General features: G+C 44.6%; 1 protein-coding gene across 3 annotated transcripts in view; it reads left to right on the top strand.

Moving 5' to 3' along the window:
- EFCAB6 (EF-hand calcium binding domain 6) overlaps positions 1 to 15,034 on the top strand; it is a 160,473-nt gene that overhangs the window by 26,535 nt on the left and 118,904 nt on the right. For 2 of the 3 annotated variants that reach the window (XM_065569748.1, XM_065569759.1), the window contains 2 exons: positions 3,649 to 3,715; positions 13,419 to 13,555. In XM_065569748.1, the coding sequence (XP_065425820.1) occupies positions 3,649 to 3,715; positions 13,419 to 13,555 (204 nt within the window). Of the gene's footprint in view, positions 1 to 3,648; positions 3,716 to 13,091; positions 13,286 to 13,418; positions 13,556 to 15,034 lie in introns of those variants that run through there. The other variant, XM_065569766.1, reaches the window with a different exon arrangement.

Below are 15,034 nucleotides of genomic sequence, written 5' to 3'. Positions count from 1 at the left end.
CACAAATGGACCTATTCATGACAGCATGCAACACAAAATGCCCCAAATTCTGCTCCAGGTCCAGTCTGGGGAATCGATGGGGGATGCGTTCATGATCACTTGAAGATAATCACTGAAGATAAGGACCAAGAGGGCCACAGTAATCTTAATAGCCTACACACGGCCAAGACAAGCGTGGTATCCATACGTAACATGGATGTCCGCACATACCCCAATCACACTCCCTCTACAGACAGACCTATTAACCCAATGGGAGGGCCAACTACAACACCCCAACATAAAGATGCTACATCTCAAGGCATGGCTCCTCCATGGTTCTCTAATGATGAGCTAAATTGCTCTGAGTAGGTCCAGAGAGTGCTGCTACACAGTAGAAAACATACTACACGTAGCACCTGTCTCCACAAATGGAGGAAATTTACTACATGGTGTTCCACCAGACAAACCATTGCAGCATTTGCACCTTTTCCAATTATATTGGACTACCTCCCAGAACTGAAACAATTCGATCTCTCCCTCAGCTCAATAAAGTGACACTAGTGTCAAAATTGGTGACACTACAATCTTTGCTCACCCTCTCACAAAGCGATTCCTTAAGGGTATCCGAACTTTCTGTCCAGACGTGAGACCACCCATGCAACCATGGGACTTAAACTTGGTCCTAACAGCCCTGATGCATAAACTGTTCAAACCTTTAGCAACCTGTTCCCTACTACACCTGTCCATGAAAGTGGCGTTTCTAATAGCAATCACATCATCTAGGCATGTGGGAGAAATCAGGGTGCTCCTGACAGACCCACCATCTACTATCTTTTTTAAAGATAGAGTCACTTTGCCAACCCGTCCCAAATCCTTCCCAAAGTATATTCGTCCTTCACATCAATCAACCAATACAACTACTTACTTTCTTTCCTAAACCACACACCAACACTTTTGAAGCCACAGTGCACACCCTGGATGTTAGGAGAGCATTGTCTTTTTACCTTGACAGGACCAAGCCATTTAAAGTCTCACTGAAACTTTTTATCTCTATCACAGAATGCTCTCAGGGTAACTCCATATTCATTCAAAGAATATCTAAATGGACATCCCAATGCATTCACCTATGCTATCAATTAAGAGGCATACAACCTCCAACGGGAATCAAGATGCATTCTACCAGATCAATATTGACAGCAGTGGCATTTCTAAACAACATTCCCCTTATAGACATTTGCAAAGCTGCCCCCTGGGCCTCTGAACACACCTTTGCTAAACATTATGCTGTTACGCAAGGTCCTCAGGTTGATACTTGACTTGGCTGAGTTGTACTATCAACGGCTATTTTACCAACTCCGAAGCCCCTACCGTCTGAGGTCGGCACTGCTCTTCAGTCATCTGGAGTGGAGGGCCCACAGGGACATCTGTCTCTCGAAGAGAAGGTTACTCACCTTGTGCAGTAACTGAGGTTCTTCAAGATGAGTGTCCCTGTGGGTGCTCCACTACCCAATCTCCTCCCCTCTACTTCAGAGTTTGGAGCAGGCTCCGGGATAGAGAAGGACTCCTGAGGAGTCCAGGTTGCGCGCACTATTGAGGCGCCAGTGGCACGCGAGGGAGGCACTGCGTGCGCGTGACCCATACAGACACTGCTGCAAAACTCTCCAAGCAAAGGCGCAGGGACATCCCTTCACCTGGAGTGGAGCACCCACAGGGACATCTCTCGAAGAACCTCAGTTACTACACAAGGTGAGTAACTTTCTCCTCTCTGGAGCTTCACTTTTAAATCCTTCTTTACTTCTGATGTAAATTACTTTCAGCAATAAAAGTGTGGAGATACCAATTTAGTGTGGTAGGTAGGTAACTCTGGGATTAAAATGAGTGCCTTCCCTTCACATGAGGGACATCTGAGAGGTATAATGCAAAGCATTCTCTGAGTACCATACTGTATATTATACTGTAAAACTAATCCTACATTTACCTAGTAGCTTTGCTCCAAAAGCACTATATAATTTAACTCCCCCCCTCCCCCTTTCCTCTCCCTTCTGGGATGACTGGTTAGGGACTCTGCAATGGGATCCTCATGGAGATTTCCTTCCATAGATTCCTTCTCCTGCAGGTTTGATTGTGGGAGCAGATGATCTAGGCTCTAACAGACAGTTGCCTTAGAAGTTATTCTACAGATTCTGACCCAGCTCTTTTTACCGTCAAGTGTAAAGTTAACAAACCTCCCAGAGAATGAGGGGGAAACAACAGTGGGAGTAGTCCACTGAAAGGAAGCAGGAGGAAGGGAGAGGAGGAGAGGAAGGGAGGCAGAAAATGGGAGGAGGGAATTTAAGGCTGCTGTCTTCCAGAGAAACAAGGGAGCTTTACAAAACTTGTGATTAATTAGCAAAAATTAATTAAATAGAGAATGAAGGATCATGCACAAAATGAAAGCTTAATCCCTTTTTATATCATGGAAAAAATAATGAATAGGTTAAATATGTGGGGCCTGATTTTCCTCTCACTTTCACATGGAATCTGAATGAGTTTAGTTCATAAACTCTTGGTTTATACTGGTGAAAGAGAACAGAATCAAACCTGTAATTAAAAAATGCTGCATTGTGACCAACCAAATACTTGTAGACATGTATTAAAACTATACGCAATGTACGTCAGAAAATGTTGTGAAGCAAAAATAAATGTGGGATAGTTGTAGCTTAACTTACAGGAGTTTGCCACAGGAGGGCAGTGCAGGTGCTGTTTTTCCAGAGAAAATTTTGTAAGAGGGAGCTTAGGGCTGGTTTCTGCCCTGATTTAAAGCCCACACAATCTCAGTGAACCCAATGGGCTGTAAGTCAGGGCAGAATTTGGTCTTTAGCACTCGATCCTGCAAATACACACGAGTACTTTCTTGCATAAGTGTTTTCAGGGTCAAGCCCTTAGTTAGGGGAAGAGCCGGGGAAAACAGGAATTTAGAATCTGTCAGATCCGTTGAGAAAAATAAAACTTGTTAATTGTTAATTGTGAAAATGACTTGGTCTGTGGTTTTGATGTAAGTAAATGGGTGAGAGTAGGGCCATTCTTTTTCTAAAAAACCTCACATGTTAAAAGATCATTGACAATGATCTTATAAATACAAAGGGCTAGATCCTCATTTATGGCTGAGGAGCACTTGATGCAGCTGGGCATTGAGGTACAGAGGTGTCCTTTGTATTCACCTGATTCTAGGACTCCTGTGTGTGTCAGTCTTGTTCCCTGGCCCAGCCACACATCAGTATCAGCTGCCAATGGCCCCAGTGGCTGTTAAAACAGCTGAGGATTGCTTAGGCACTGGGAAGCTACGCTATTGTCCTCCAGCCACATCCTCCACATTGTCAGCCATGGTGTGCAAGGTGTAGGAGCTACAATGTCTCTACATTGCTCAAGAATCCACTTGCACGGGGAGATCATCTGGGAGCTGGATCCACCAGATTCAGTGTCACTTTATGCCAGTGCAGCAGGGCAGTGCAGCCCAGCCCAGAGCCATGTGCAGGATCACGGTGGAGGCCCATTCCTGCAGTCTTTACTTATTCCATACTTAGGCAAAACTCTCACTGATATCAATAATTGGGCCATTGTTGGGCTACAACAGTAATGTAATGCATTTGCCTTATGTCTAATCCTTTTGTTCATATTATTTATTTTTAGATGGAATGATAGCCAAGGCAGCCAAACCATGACATTAAGTCAGCTGGAGTCCCTCTTAAAGGAAAAGGTACCGTAGAGGTGGATAGTAACAGAAACTGATTGCTAAAATGGTTATTTACTTTATAAGTTAAGTTCTGGCATTTCATAAATGGTACTGGTACTTTTAGTTCTAGATGTTGCTGGCTTGAATAGAAGGCTAGATTCATTTAAGGGGCCTGATTCTTTACTTTAGTGCATCTTGGGTAATCAGTTAAATTGTGCAAAGTTGGTAAAAAAAAATGCTACCAAGTCAGAACAACAGCATTTTAAGCCCTTCACTTTGCATGAAAGTAAACAGCGACACAAGGGGCAGGCTGTGGAGAATCCAGCCTAAGATCTCTGGCACCATGTTGTATGGAAAAAACTCTAGTACCTTCTGCTGAGGATTCAGGTAATAGTGAAACGGCTATGTGTAAGATAGATTTTTCTCTGATGGAGTAAAAATATCCAGCATCAATGTAGTAATCTTTTATTATACTTGGACATCAGTTAAGCCAACCAGAGATCATAGCAAATATTTGCCATGGCGCAGAGCTCACCAGAAGAATGTTCTGTGCCCTCTGGAGCATCATGTGTCATGTCCCACCACACCCCAAGATTTTCATGTAAGCAAAAAAGCATCCTAGGACATAACCTCATGCAAATCCTGCTCCCTACACTGTTTGGCACAGGCTTGGCAAATATATTGGGAGGAGACAATAAAATCCTTCCTATTTTACAGCTTCTTTTGCAACCTCAAAGCTGCAGTAGCATCCTCAGCCCCTCTTATATGGTGGACATCTGAATATAGCTTTTCTCTAGTCTGAGTAAAATATTAACATATCGCAGAGCTGTTAGGACAGATTGTACCCAAGACAATCTTTCCTCACTGCAGAAAAGCCTATCAATCATAGCTGAATATAGTTATTATTAATGTCATAGCTTTTATTCATTTGGCTATATGCAACTAACTGGAGAGTAACATTTACATTTTCATGTTGAGTATGTCATATCACAAAAGAAACAGCTTAGATATCTTCTTATTACAAAATTTATTAATTGAAAATATCCCCCAAAGTCCTAATTAGGGTTCTGCTACACTTAATTTCCCAGGTTCTGTGTTATTTTTTTAAGGACATTCTGAAACAGCGGTGATATGTATATTCAAGTACATTAATAGAAAAGGCTATCAACTGAAAAGTAAGGTTACTGCTACCTATATATTCCAGGAAAATTTTAGTTAAAAACCCCAAGCATTTCAAACTATGGACATTAACCAGCGAAATAAATAAATGTTCAGATATAGTTCATTCATATAATCTCTTAAATAAATATTCACCTGTAAAATGGCACATTGATTATTCCCAAACCAAACTTTACTCTGCTCCTCCAATATGCCCTTCATCCATCTAACAGGGACACGTTTGTGTTAATTACTGTGATTGTATGGGAAATTGTGCACACACATTTCTAAAAATTGGGTCTTTAACGCCATTTTTTCTTTATCTGTAAAATAGAGGATAATAATTCTCACCTCACAAGGGTTAAACTCATTCATGCTTGGAAAACACTTTGAGATACTCAGATGGAAGATTCTATAGAAGTGCAGAGTGTTGTTATAATGAAATACATGCAGCTACAGTGCAAGAGGATGAACTACATGACCCACTTGATGTCCCATCTAGTCCAAATGATTTTGTGACATAACAATCACCACTTTTATTTGCCATAAGTAAGCCTCCGTCTACTTAGTGAGTGGCTTAAGAGCCAATCTGAAGAAGTTAAGACAGCCCAGTGGCTGGAGTAGCCTGTGCAGTCCTTTCTGTGCTCCCCTCACTGTGGGAAGGGGAAGACTAGAGTGTTTGAATAGCAGCAGATCTTCTGGTCCTTCCCCTCCCCTGCCCACTCCATGCACTGTCTGCATACTACTGCACTGGGTGCTCCTGCAGAGCAGGACTCTGTGCCCCACAGGGTGCTCATCCCCTGTACCCAAATCCTGAGAATACAGAGGGTCAAAGCACTGCGCAAAGGGAAAGGGGTCCCTTTGCACAATGGAAGTTCACTGGGTTTGCTGCTAAGAGAGCCTCCATAGCCTCAGAGTCAGGGGCAGGATTTTCTCCTTGATTACTTATCCAAAAGCACAGAAAAGCAAGGACGGAACTATTGATTCAAACAGTGAAGTGTCTCCAAACATTAAAAAAAAAGTTAGATTCAGGTAAGACTGGCCACCTGAAACAGCTTTCAACAAAAGCAGCAAAATATTCACCTGAGGAGCTAGCAGCTGTGGGGTTGAAACCGCCTCAGCAAAGAAGAAAAAGAAGAGAACCCAACCACTAGAAAAAGTAAATTTATAAGAAGGCTTGTGAGGATACAATGATGGCTCCATAATGCACGTATGCATCAGGGTTTACATTTAGGCATTTCACTTCTAGCTGTTGTATGGAGATGTTTGTGCATAAGTATTCATACTAACTAATCCTTAGTTTTGGACCTAAACGGCTAGTGTCTCTTTAAAGGTAAGCAACATACTGAGCCTGATTTACACTAAGCCGCCTTTACACTCCATAAAGTGTGGTGGTGTAAAGAGGCCTCAAAGTGCACATAAATATATTACACCAATTTTAAGGTCTCTCTAAATTGCTAGAATGTATAAAGGGCCTTCGTGTAAATGAGAATTAGGCCCAGTATCTCTTCCTCACTCCCCACTTTCCTACTTCCCTTCCCCCACAAATTTTTGATTTTATGTTTATGAGGCTCTGAAAATAGTCTAATTCTTTTCTATCTGGTTTGGCCTATCTCTACCAGCTGGTAAATAGGAAATGTTCACCGTAGGAAGCCAATACTCTGCAGAGTGTAAACAGATGGAATCAATATAAAGTGACAAGTTAGACTGTGCTACTGAGAATACAGAGCCAAAACTAAGAGCATAACAGTCACGATACTTATTTTGTTCCAATTCATTTGGTACTGAATAGCACTTCATATATGCACAGCTGTGTCCTTCCGTTTTTTACTTTCTTTCTTCTGGTTTGATGATGACAATTTCAAAGAAAAACTTTAATTAAAGATTTTACACAAAATGGCCCAAAGTAGAATATAGGGAAAATGAGCATTGATGTGTTTATTGCACGAGGAATATTTTTTCATGCATTTATTTTTCCTTTTTTTTAAACAAAGCAAAAAAAAAAGTGTGCATGAAATGTGCTGGATTGACAACCTTGCAGGCTGAAGTTTTCTGTTTGTCTACAGCACAGGCACCAGATTGAGCTCTGGGTATGAAAGCTTGCTCACCCTGCCCTTCCTGTATACCTGGTACCCTGCTCTGGAGAGGCCACCCTCTAGGGATGAGAAGGTGGTTCATTCTCCAAGCCCATTCCAGGGTAGAATGTGAGAATTTCTGCATGAGGGTGCAGGCTGAGGGAAATAGGATGCCAGGAGCCAGGATTGCTTCAGTCCAGCAATGGTAGCCTCCCCAGAAGGGCTGTGGAAATGGAAAGGTTATGGCCTTTCTTCCTTTCTTGCCCTGTACAGACCAGCAGACTTTGCCATGTGTGGAGGAAAGCACATCTTGCACCCTGTAAAAGTGTGATGCACAAGCTGTGCTTCTCTGGGAACTGCTGCAGAGGCAGTGTGCTTCCAAGTTATAGGGTTACCATATTTCAGCAAGCAAAAAAGAGGACGGGAGGAGCCCCGCCCTAGCCCCTCCCACTTCCCGCCCCCCCCAGAACCCCCAACCCTCCCCCCGTTCCTTGTCCCCTGACTGCCCCCTCCTGGGACCCCTGCCCCTAACTGCCCCCCAGGACTCCACCCCCTATCTAAGCCTCCCTGCCTCTTGTCCCCTGACTGCCCCAACCCTTATCCACACCCCCACCCCCAGACAGACCCCTGGGACTCCCACGCCCCATCCAACCACTCCCCACCCCCTGACAGCCCCCCCCAGAACTCCCAACCCATCTAAACCCCTCTGCTCCCTGTCCCCTGACTGCTCCGATCCCTCTCCCCACTCCTGCCCCCTGACAGCCCCCCCAGAACTCCCAGCCCCCCACCCCCCCCGCTCCTTGTCCCCTGACTGCCCCCTCCTGGGACCCCCTGCTCCTAACTGCCCTCCAGAACCCCACCCCCTATCTAAGCCTCCCTGTGCCTTGTCCCCTAACTGCCCCCTCCTGAGACCCCCCCCAACTGCCCCCCAGGACCCTACCCCCTACCTGTACCCTGACTGCCCAAAACTTTCTCCACTCCCCCCAAAAAGCCCCCCCCTGAACTCCCGACCCCCCCGTTTCTTGACTGCCCCCTCCAGAACCTCCCTGCCCCTTCTCCTGCCCCCTGGCCCCTTACCCTGCTCCTCAGAACAGGGTGTTGGGCTCTGTGCGAGCCGGACACGTGGCTGCGCTCCCCAGCGCAACACAAAACCCGGTCCCTGGCCCTGCACAGTGCTGCCGGAGCGGGACACTGGGCTGCAGGAGGAGGAGCTGCCAGCTCAGAATGCAGGGAGGGAGGAGGAGCTCCTCTACAGCTGCTCCGGAGTCCAGCCCGGGACTTTCCTGCAGCCCTCCCAGCCGCTCGCTCTGCTCTGCTGGGGAGGGGGGAAATCCCGGACATTTTGAGTTATTTACAAATCCCCCCCGGACGCTATTTTTAGCACAAAAAGGAGGACATGTCCGGGTAAATCCGGACGAATGGTAACCCTACCAAGTTATGCCCTGCTGCAGGCTGTGACTTAAAAGGCACAACTGACTTCTCATTCTTTTGCCACCAAGAATGACAATGTGATGGTGGGATTTTTGACACCTTTTCACTAAAATGAGAGAGGCAGAATGTTCTGCTGGTTTGAATAGTGGGCTGGCAGTCCGGAGACCTGGATTTAAATCCCAGTCCTGCCATCAACTCATTCCTCAGTGTATAGTTCTGTAGAATGAACAGTTGCCACCCTTAAATTTTTGCCATTGTTACTTCAGATAAATAGTTCAGTACTTGCAGTACTCCCTACATTACTAGGGTGTCTGCTATAAAGAGGAGCAGCAACTGTTAGTTTACACTTGCAGAATTTCCTTCAGATTCTCCCTGCAGAAGCCATGGGTTTCAGACTCCTCCCTCCCTATATCCCCCAAACTATGCAAGGGAATCTCAGCAAATCTGCACAGAGGTCTCTTGCCTCCCTACTCCATTATTTTGCCTCCCTTGAACAACATGATTCCTCTATGAATTGTGCTACAGGGGGCTCACTCGTCCTGTGGATTCCCCTGAACCCCTCTCAGGGTTGTTCCACACCACATTGGGGGAAGGCCATGTAAGTTAGTATAGACAGAATCAGAGGGTTTGGGGTGGGGAGAATGCAGTGATGCAGTCCAGACCAGTGAACCCTCTCCATCTTCCTCTGCTTGCCCCGTCAAACATTCAGAAGTGAAACTTTGTGTTCCCTATGCAGAGAGGATTCCACAGAATAAGGGAGCAGGAAGGAGATTATTATGTAGGTGGTACCCCACAAGCTCAGATCCATGGGTGCAGGCTCTCTTTGGAATGCATATGTTGTGTGAAGTATGGGGATCATTAATAATTATGTTGCTAGCGAAATACCCAGGGTTGTGAGTTCAATCCTTGAGGGGGCCACTTGGGGATCTGGGGCAAAATCAGTACTTGGTCCTGCTAGTGAAGGCAGGGGGCTGGACTCGATGACCTTTCAAGGTCCCTTCCAGTTCTAGGAGATGAGATATCTCCATTAATTAATTTATTTATTTGTAGTTGGGTGGGTAGCCTCGTATTTGGAGGTAGAGTACTTCAGTCTTTGAAGGGTAATCTGTGGTCTGCATAAAAATTGTATTTAGAACTCCCTGTGTCTGGTGCTGGATGTGATTTGCACTGAATTTTCTTTACACATCAAGGTGTAAGAAAATACTTTAAACACCTAGTTTTTGATCTTGAGGGATCCCCCAGTGCTACACAAACTACCTTCTTGTAACACTGATGAAATGCAGTTACTTCTGGGATGGAACGTAGTAGCCAACTGGCACACAACAGTAGTAAGAGAGGACAATATGGCCAGATACCAAGACAAGGTCCTACTGTAATGAAAAGTGTGATTGACTCATTCATGTCTATTGAGATCAAACAGGACTAACGTTTCTAATATTGAAACAGCTGATCATGTTCAATGATCAGCTGAAATATCTTTATGTGGTCATGACAGGATCCCTGGGGTACAACCTGAAACTGGGGTACTGTTATGCCCCCTTATCTCTCCAGCCCAGGCTCTCTCTCACAATGCTTTGCTAGTGACAACAGCACCTGGGGGGTTTGCTGTTTATCACTCAGTACAGCAGCCCCCCATCCAACTAAATTGCATGAGTGCTCCCTGAGCCACTCACGAATCACACAGAGAAAGCCAGGGTGCAGGGGGACTCCCTGCCCTGCAGATGTGCCCCGGCTAGCGGGAGGAGAGAGAGAAAGGGGGGCAGCCAGGCTTCAGTGGGGCGCTGCCACGCGGCCCCTGCCACCGTGCCCCCTGCCGGGAGGGCTCCACACCACTCCGGTCAGCGGGGAGGGAAGGACGTGGGCTGCCCTGCCAAGCTTGCTGCAGGGCGCTCCCGTCCTCCACGCTGCTGCCCCCTACAGGGCAGCCGGAGCGGCACAACAACAACAACAAAAAAGCGGCCGTGCTGCCCTAGGATTGGGTGGAACGCCGCCTCCTACAAGTTGCCGCCCCAAGCACCAGCTTGCTTGGCTGGTGCCTGGAGCTGGCCCTGGGTAAGCATGCGGTCTAAATCCTAGACTTTATTAGACCAGGGGTTCTCAAACTGGGGGTCGAGACTCCTTAGGGGGTTGCAAGGTTATTACACGGGGGATTGCGAGCTGTCAGCCTCCACCCCAAACCCTGCTTTGCCTCCAGCATTTATAATGGTGTTAAATATATTTAAAAGTGTTTTTAATTTATAAGGGGGAGGGGGGTCACACTCAGAGGCTTGCTATGTGAAAGTGGTCACCAGTACAAAAGTTTGAGAACCACTGTATTAGACTGAACAATATTTGGATCAAGCAGTTTATCTCACCCACTGGATGTTGCAGGTAGGTTACAGTCCTTAATAGACAGGCTTTCCCTTTAAGTCTGGGACCAGTCTCCTCAGTTCAGGTATTTGTTTCCCCTGCATTCTTGTTGCTTCCAGTGTAGGTGGGGAGGAGAAAGGTGCCCTCAAGATACCACTGACCCTTATTTTATACTCTTAATCCATGTCCCTGAAAAGAAACTAGCCCAGGCATGCCTGGTGGGGCTTGCTGAGTCACAGGGTTGAGCAATCCCCATTGTGTGGTGTTTCTCTTACAGAATTGCAAATCCCTTGTTTACAACTCCCCTGCTGATTAATGGTTGTTTAATGGCAGCCTGGATGTGGATCACCACCTTTGTTGTCACTGGAGAACTAACAATGGACGACTCCCAGATTAACAACGTATTTCAATAACAACCATACAGCAAAATCACTTCATAAACACTAATGATATACGTATTTTGACAGAACAACAGGTTTCAGCAGATAATGACCTTTAAAACGATACCTCACAAGGCATACGTTGTACAAAACATATCATGACAGTGGTGAATATGGGGTTTCCAGGGTGTCGCTTTGAGGTACAGAGTGCCACAGTAGTAAACTGCATGGTACTCAGTTTGACTTATAAGGATGAAAAGTTGAGTTCAACCTTCTAGGAAATGAATCTCTGATTCTGGGGGGATTGAAGAATTAAAAGCTTGATTCTTTGACCATACAGTGATCCTCTTTAACAAAATCTGATTACCAAAAGATATCAAATGTTAATAAATAGTCTTTATCATGAAAACGTTGAGGTTGTGTGGGACTAGATGTGTGGAAATGTTTTTCCAGTCCAGTGAAACTGGGAAATTTCTGCCTTTTTGACAGTCCTGTTTATATTAGAACTTTATTGTGTGGTCTTAACTGTTCATAGTAGCAAAAGGCAATTTTTATGAGTAAAACCAGCTTTCCCTCCTCCTTGTCTCCATCCAAAACAATAAAAAAATTGCCCCCTTCCATCATCCTGGTCTGTGCATACCTGCCAAGGACCAGTCATAACCTGACTGTATGCCTCAATTCTGCTTACTTTGGACTAGATTGTGGGCCCTTTACTTACATTGGTGGGCAGGTATAACCATAGATTGTGCCATTGCAGTCAAATAAACTACTCATGGGATTAACTGCTCAGCAGTGGGAATAAGGAGTTCACAATGGCAAAGCTCCTATTGACTTAAATGGGAGCAAGATTTCACCCAAGGTTTTGCTACTTTATACTCCTGCTAGCACTGCGTAGCCTACCGGATTCTATTTTGGCTCATGTACCTTCATCAAAACAGGCAGCTTAGTTCCAGTTGTAGAACCTAAATCGTTGCTCCTGTTGTGTGAACCAGAAAGAACACACTTGACTTTCAATTCCCAGCTTGATTTTTTAGGAACAGTAGTTCAAAAGAGCAGTATTTTTAAGCAAACTTTTCTTACTTGTAAACAGCAAAATTCAACATAGAAGTAATTGAAAAACAGTAAGCTCAGAACCCCACAATGTCATGTTTTAGTGTAAGACTGCATTTTCAGGTTCAGACTTGCACAGATTTTGAACAGGATCAGAGGAAAGGGCTGCAGTTGCAAATGTCACACCTTCACTAGCAAAACCCCATGTTTTCTTTTTTTTTTTTTTGTCCTCAAACATACCCTCTTATTTTTGGTAAATATTTGAATTGAATAAAAAAGAGATTCACTCCACTTTATTCGGAACACTAATCGTTTGTTGATTTCTAATAAACATATGTGGAAGAAAACAGAGTCTTCACTCTTAGGTTGTTTGCAACATGTCAGAGACAGTTTATTTTCCTGACACTTGCAAGGGGAGAGTACACTCTGACTGGGGTTCCCCCATCCCAGGCAGGTCTCCATTAGATAAACAATTAGGGCAAGCATTTATACCTTTTGTTACAGACAATAATGATCAACACCGCATCTTGTTTATACATATTCCTTCTGATATCTTACTTTTCTCTGCAGCTCCTGCTACAGTCTGTATTCCATTCTTATCTAACACAAGGTCGAAAAACAGTATCTCTTATAGTTTTTCCCACTTGCTTCCTACTCGCTCAGGTCCTGCCTTGAAGTCTCGCGTTATTAAAGTTGGAGTTAGCCTGACTCTTGCTCTAGTCTGTTGAAAACTAAGATGTCTGCATCCAAATTCCCTTTATCCCTTTTTCCACTTCCTCCCATCAATACCTATGAAACTGAATTACTACTTTAGAGTTATAGTGTTAAGTAACTGATTAAAGTAATACATTAGCAAGTCTGTCTACATATTAATTGTAAAATTGCATGAGTGAATGACTTATATACATAAATACACAATCTTGCAGTATTTGGTTTCTAGCAAATCTCTAGGTTTCAGTCATTGGAGGAAGATATCTTTTATCTACTGCTTAGAAGGAATGAGTTGTATCTGAAAACTCATTACTTTGCCTAAGCGTTTTTTAACTTTACCAACACCGTTTACTGAGGAAATTGCCTTCAAAACATCCAGTAACTGCGCAGTATTCATGTCTTATAGTCATTTTGTAACACTTCCCACTGTGCTCAAAAAGGTTGGTTTTTTGGTTTGGTTTTGTTTTTTTGCATGGTTGGAAAAAGTATAAAATGCCATTTTTTATATTAACAAAGCTGTCCAGTGCCTGTGTTTCACGTTGCATCGGTGTTTGTTTCTTGTTTAATTTATAGATTTCAAAGAATTTGAAAAGCATCATCAAGACCTGTAGACTTTTTGACTATAACCGAACAGGACAAATACAACGGCATGAGCTAAGACGGATTCTTGAGATCAGTTGTTTCAGGATGAAGGATGCAGAGTATGAAAAGTAAGTAAGTAAACAGTCAAAGGTTTCTGTATGGTGCTTGAGATTAATAAGTTAAGGGGCCTATATGGCCTTCTGACCTGCACAGGCTGTCAGCTTCTGGAGAGTGGCTTGGTAATAGGCTGACTTATTAGGGTAAAAGCTGGCTGGCTGCCAAGAGTCTTGCTCCATATTGTGGACCCATCACTTTAATCACCCACATGCACACTTCAACCTCTGAAATTTCCTATAGCCTGAGGGAGGTAGTAATTCCATGGTCTAATTGCTAAAGGAATGGGTCTTAGCATCTTAACTCCTTCTAGCTTCAAGCAGCTTGATTGTTGGGGGGTGGGAATGGGGGTCTCACCCACACAGTCTCAAAGAGATTGGTGTTTGGGGTAGAACCTCTTTGCCTTGATCTCCAAAAGCTTGTCAGAGGAGACATTCCTTCCCCCCCTTCACATCAGTTCCGGGAATGGTACTGCTGGTGCCTTCTCACCCCATCCTGATTACATGCTGAATGGTGGTAACAGTGAGACCCACCTGAACCTGTGCTAGGGAGAGAAGTGATGAACAGTGGAGATGCCTTCCTTGCTCCAGTCACTGGAGGTGAAAGAAACAATCTTTTGCTCAATCCTTTAGCTTTCCTTGGCTGAGTCATGGGAGATATTTGAACTATGAGTTCTCTTCACAATGTTAGTCAAGCAGGGCAGAACATACCCTCCCCACTGGGATGTCAGGGAAAGCTTGGAGCTTTGACATCATGCCCCAAGCCTGATTGCCAGCATGGTAATTAACTGAGCTGGAAACACAGATTCTGTCTCTGGGAAGGGGCCAGTCAGCAGAAAGAGCATGGGCCTTTGATTCAGGAACGCTGAATAATCCCAGATCAGCACTGATTTGCTTGGTAACCTCAGGCAAATCACTTAACCTTTCTGTGCTTAGTTTCCCAGCCTGTAAAAGGGGATAATGATACTTACCTCACTGGGTTGATACGAGGATTAATTAATGATTGTACAGGAGTTTAAAATATAATACACTCTGCCCTGTAAGTGCTAAGTATTAATTAGAAGTCCACTTGATACTTTTGGCATTATGAATCCAGGGTCCCTGCCAGCTTTTACTCTCATAAACCCTAGCAGAGGCACCTCTCTCAGAGGGCAGTTGGAAGTGAAAAGTGGCCACTGCCTCTATTCTACTGGGGGTCTGCAAAAGGCAGTGCCTGCATCCCTAAGGTGGGCTAAACTGCCCCAGGAGGATGGGTGTCCAAGGCAACTGGAGGATACACTAATTCCATGCATCTCTTGAGCATTCTTTGCTAGTGAACTCCTGTGGAGCCCTGTCTGTGATTTAAAGCTGCTCCTCTTTGGTGGAAATTTTGAAAGAGGGCAGGTGAATTGCCCCTGGAGTTCAGGAATATCAGCTGGTGGAGGTAGGTGTAATTAACACCACGAATATAGGAGAATCTAGCTGTGTGTTTACCACATGGCGGTTTCCAAGGAT

This window comes from Chrysemys picta, chromosome 1 (genome assembly GCF_011386835.1).
Source record: "Chrysemys picta bellii isolate R12L10 chromosome 1, ASM1138683v2, whole genome shotgun sequence".
Taxonomy (NCBI): Eukaryota; Metazoa; Chordata; order Testudines; family Emydidae; genus Chrysemys; species Chrysemys picta.
This window is presented reverse-complemented; position numbering and strand designations above follow the sequence as displayed.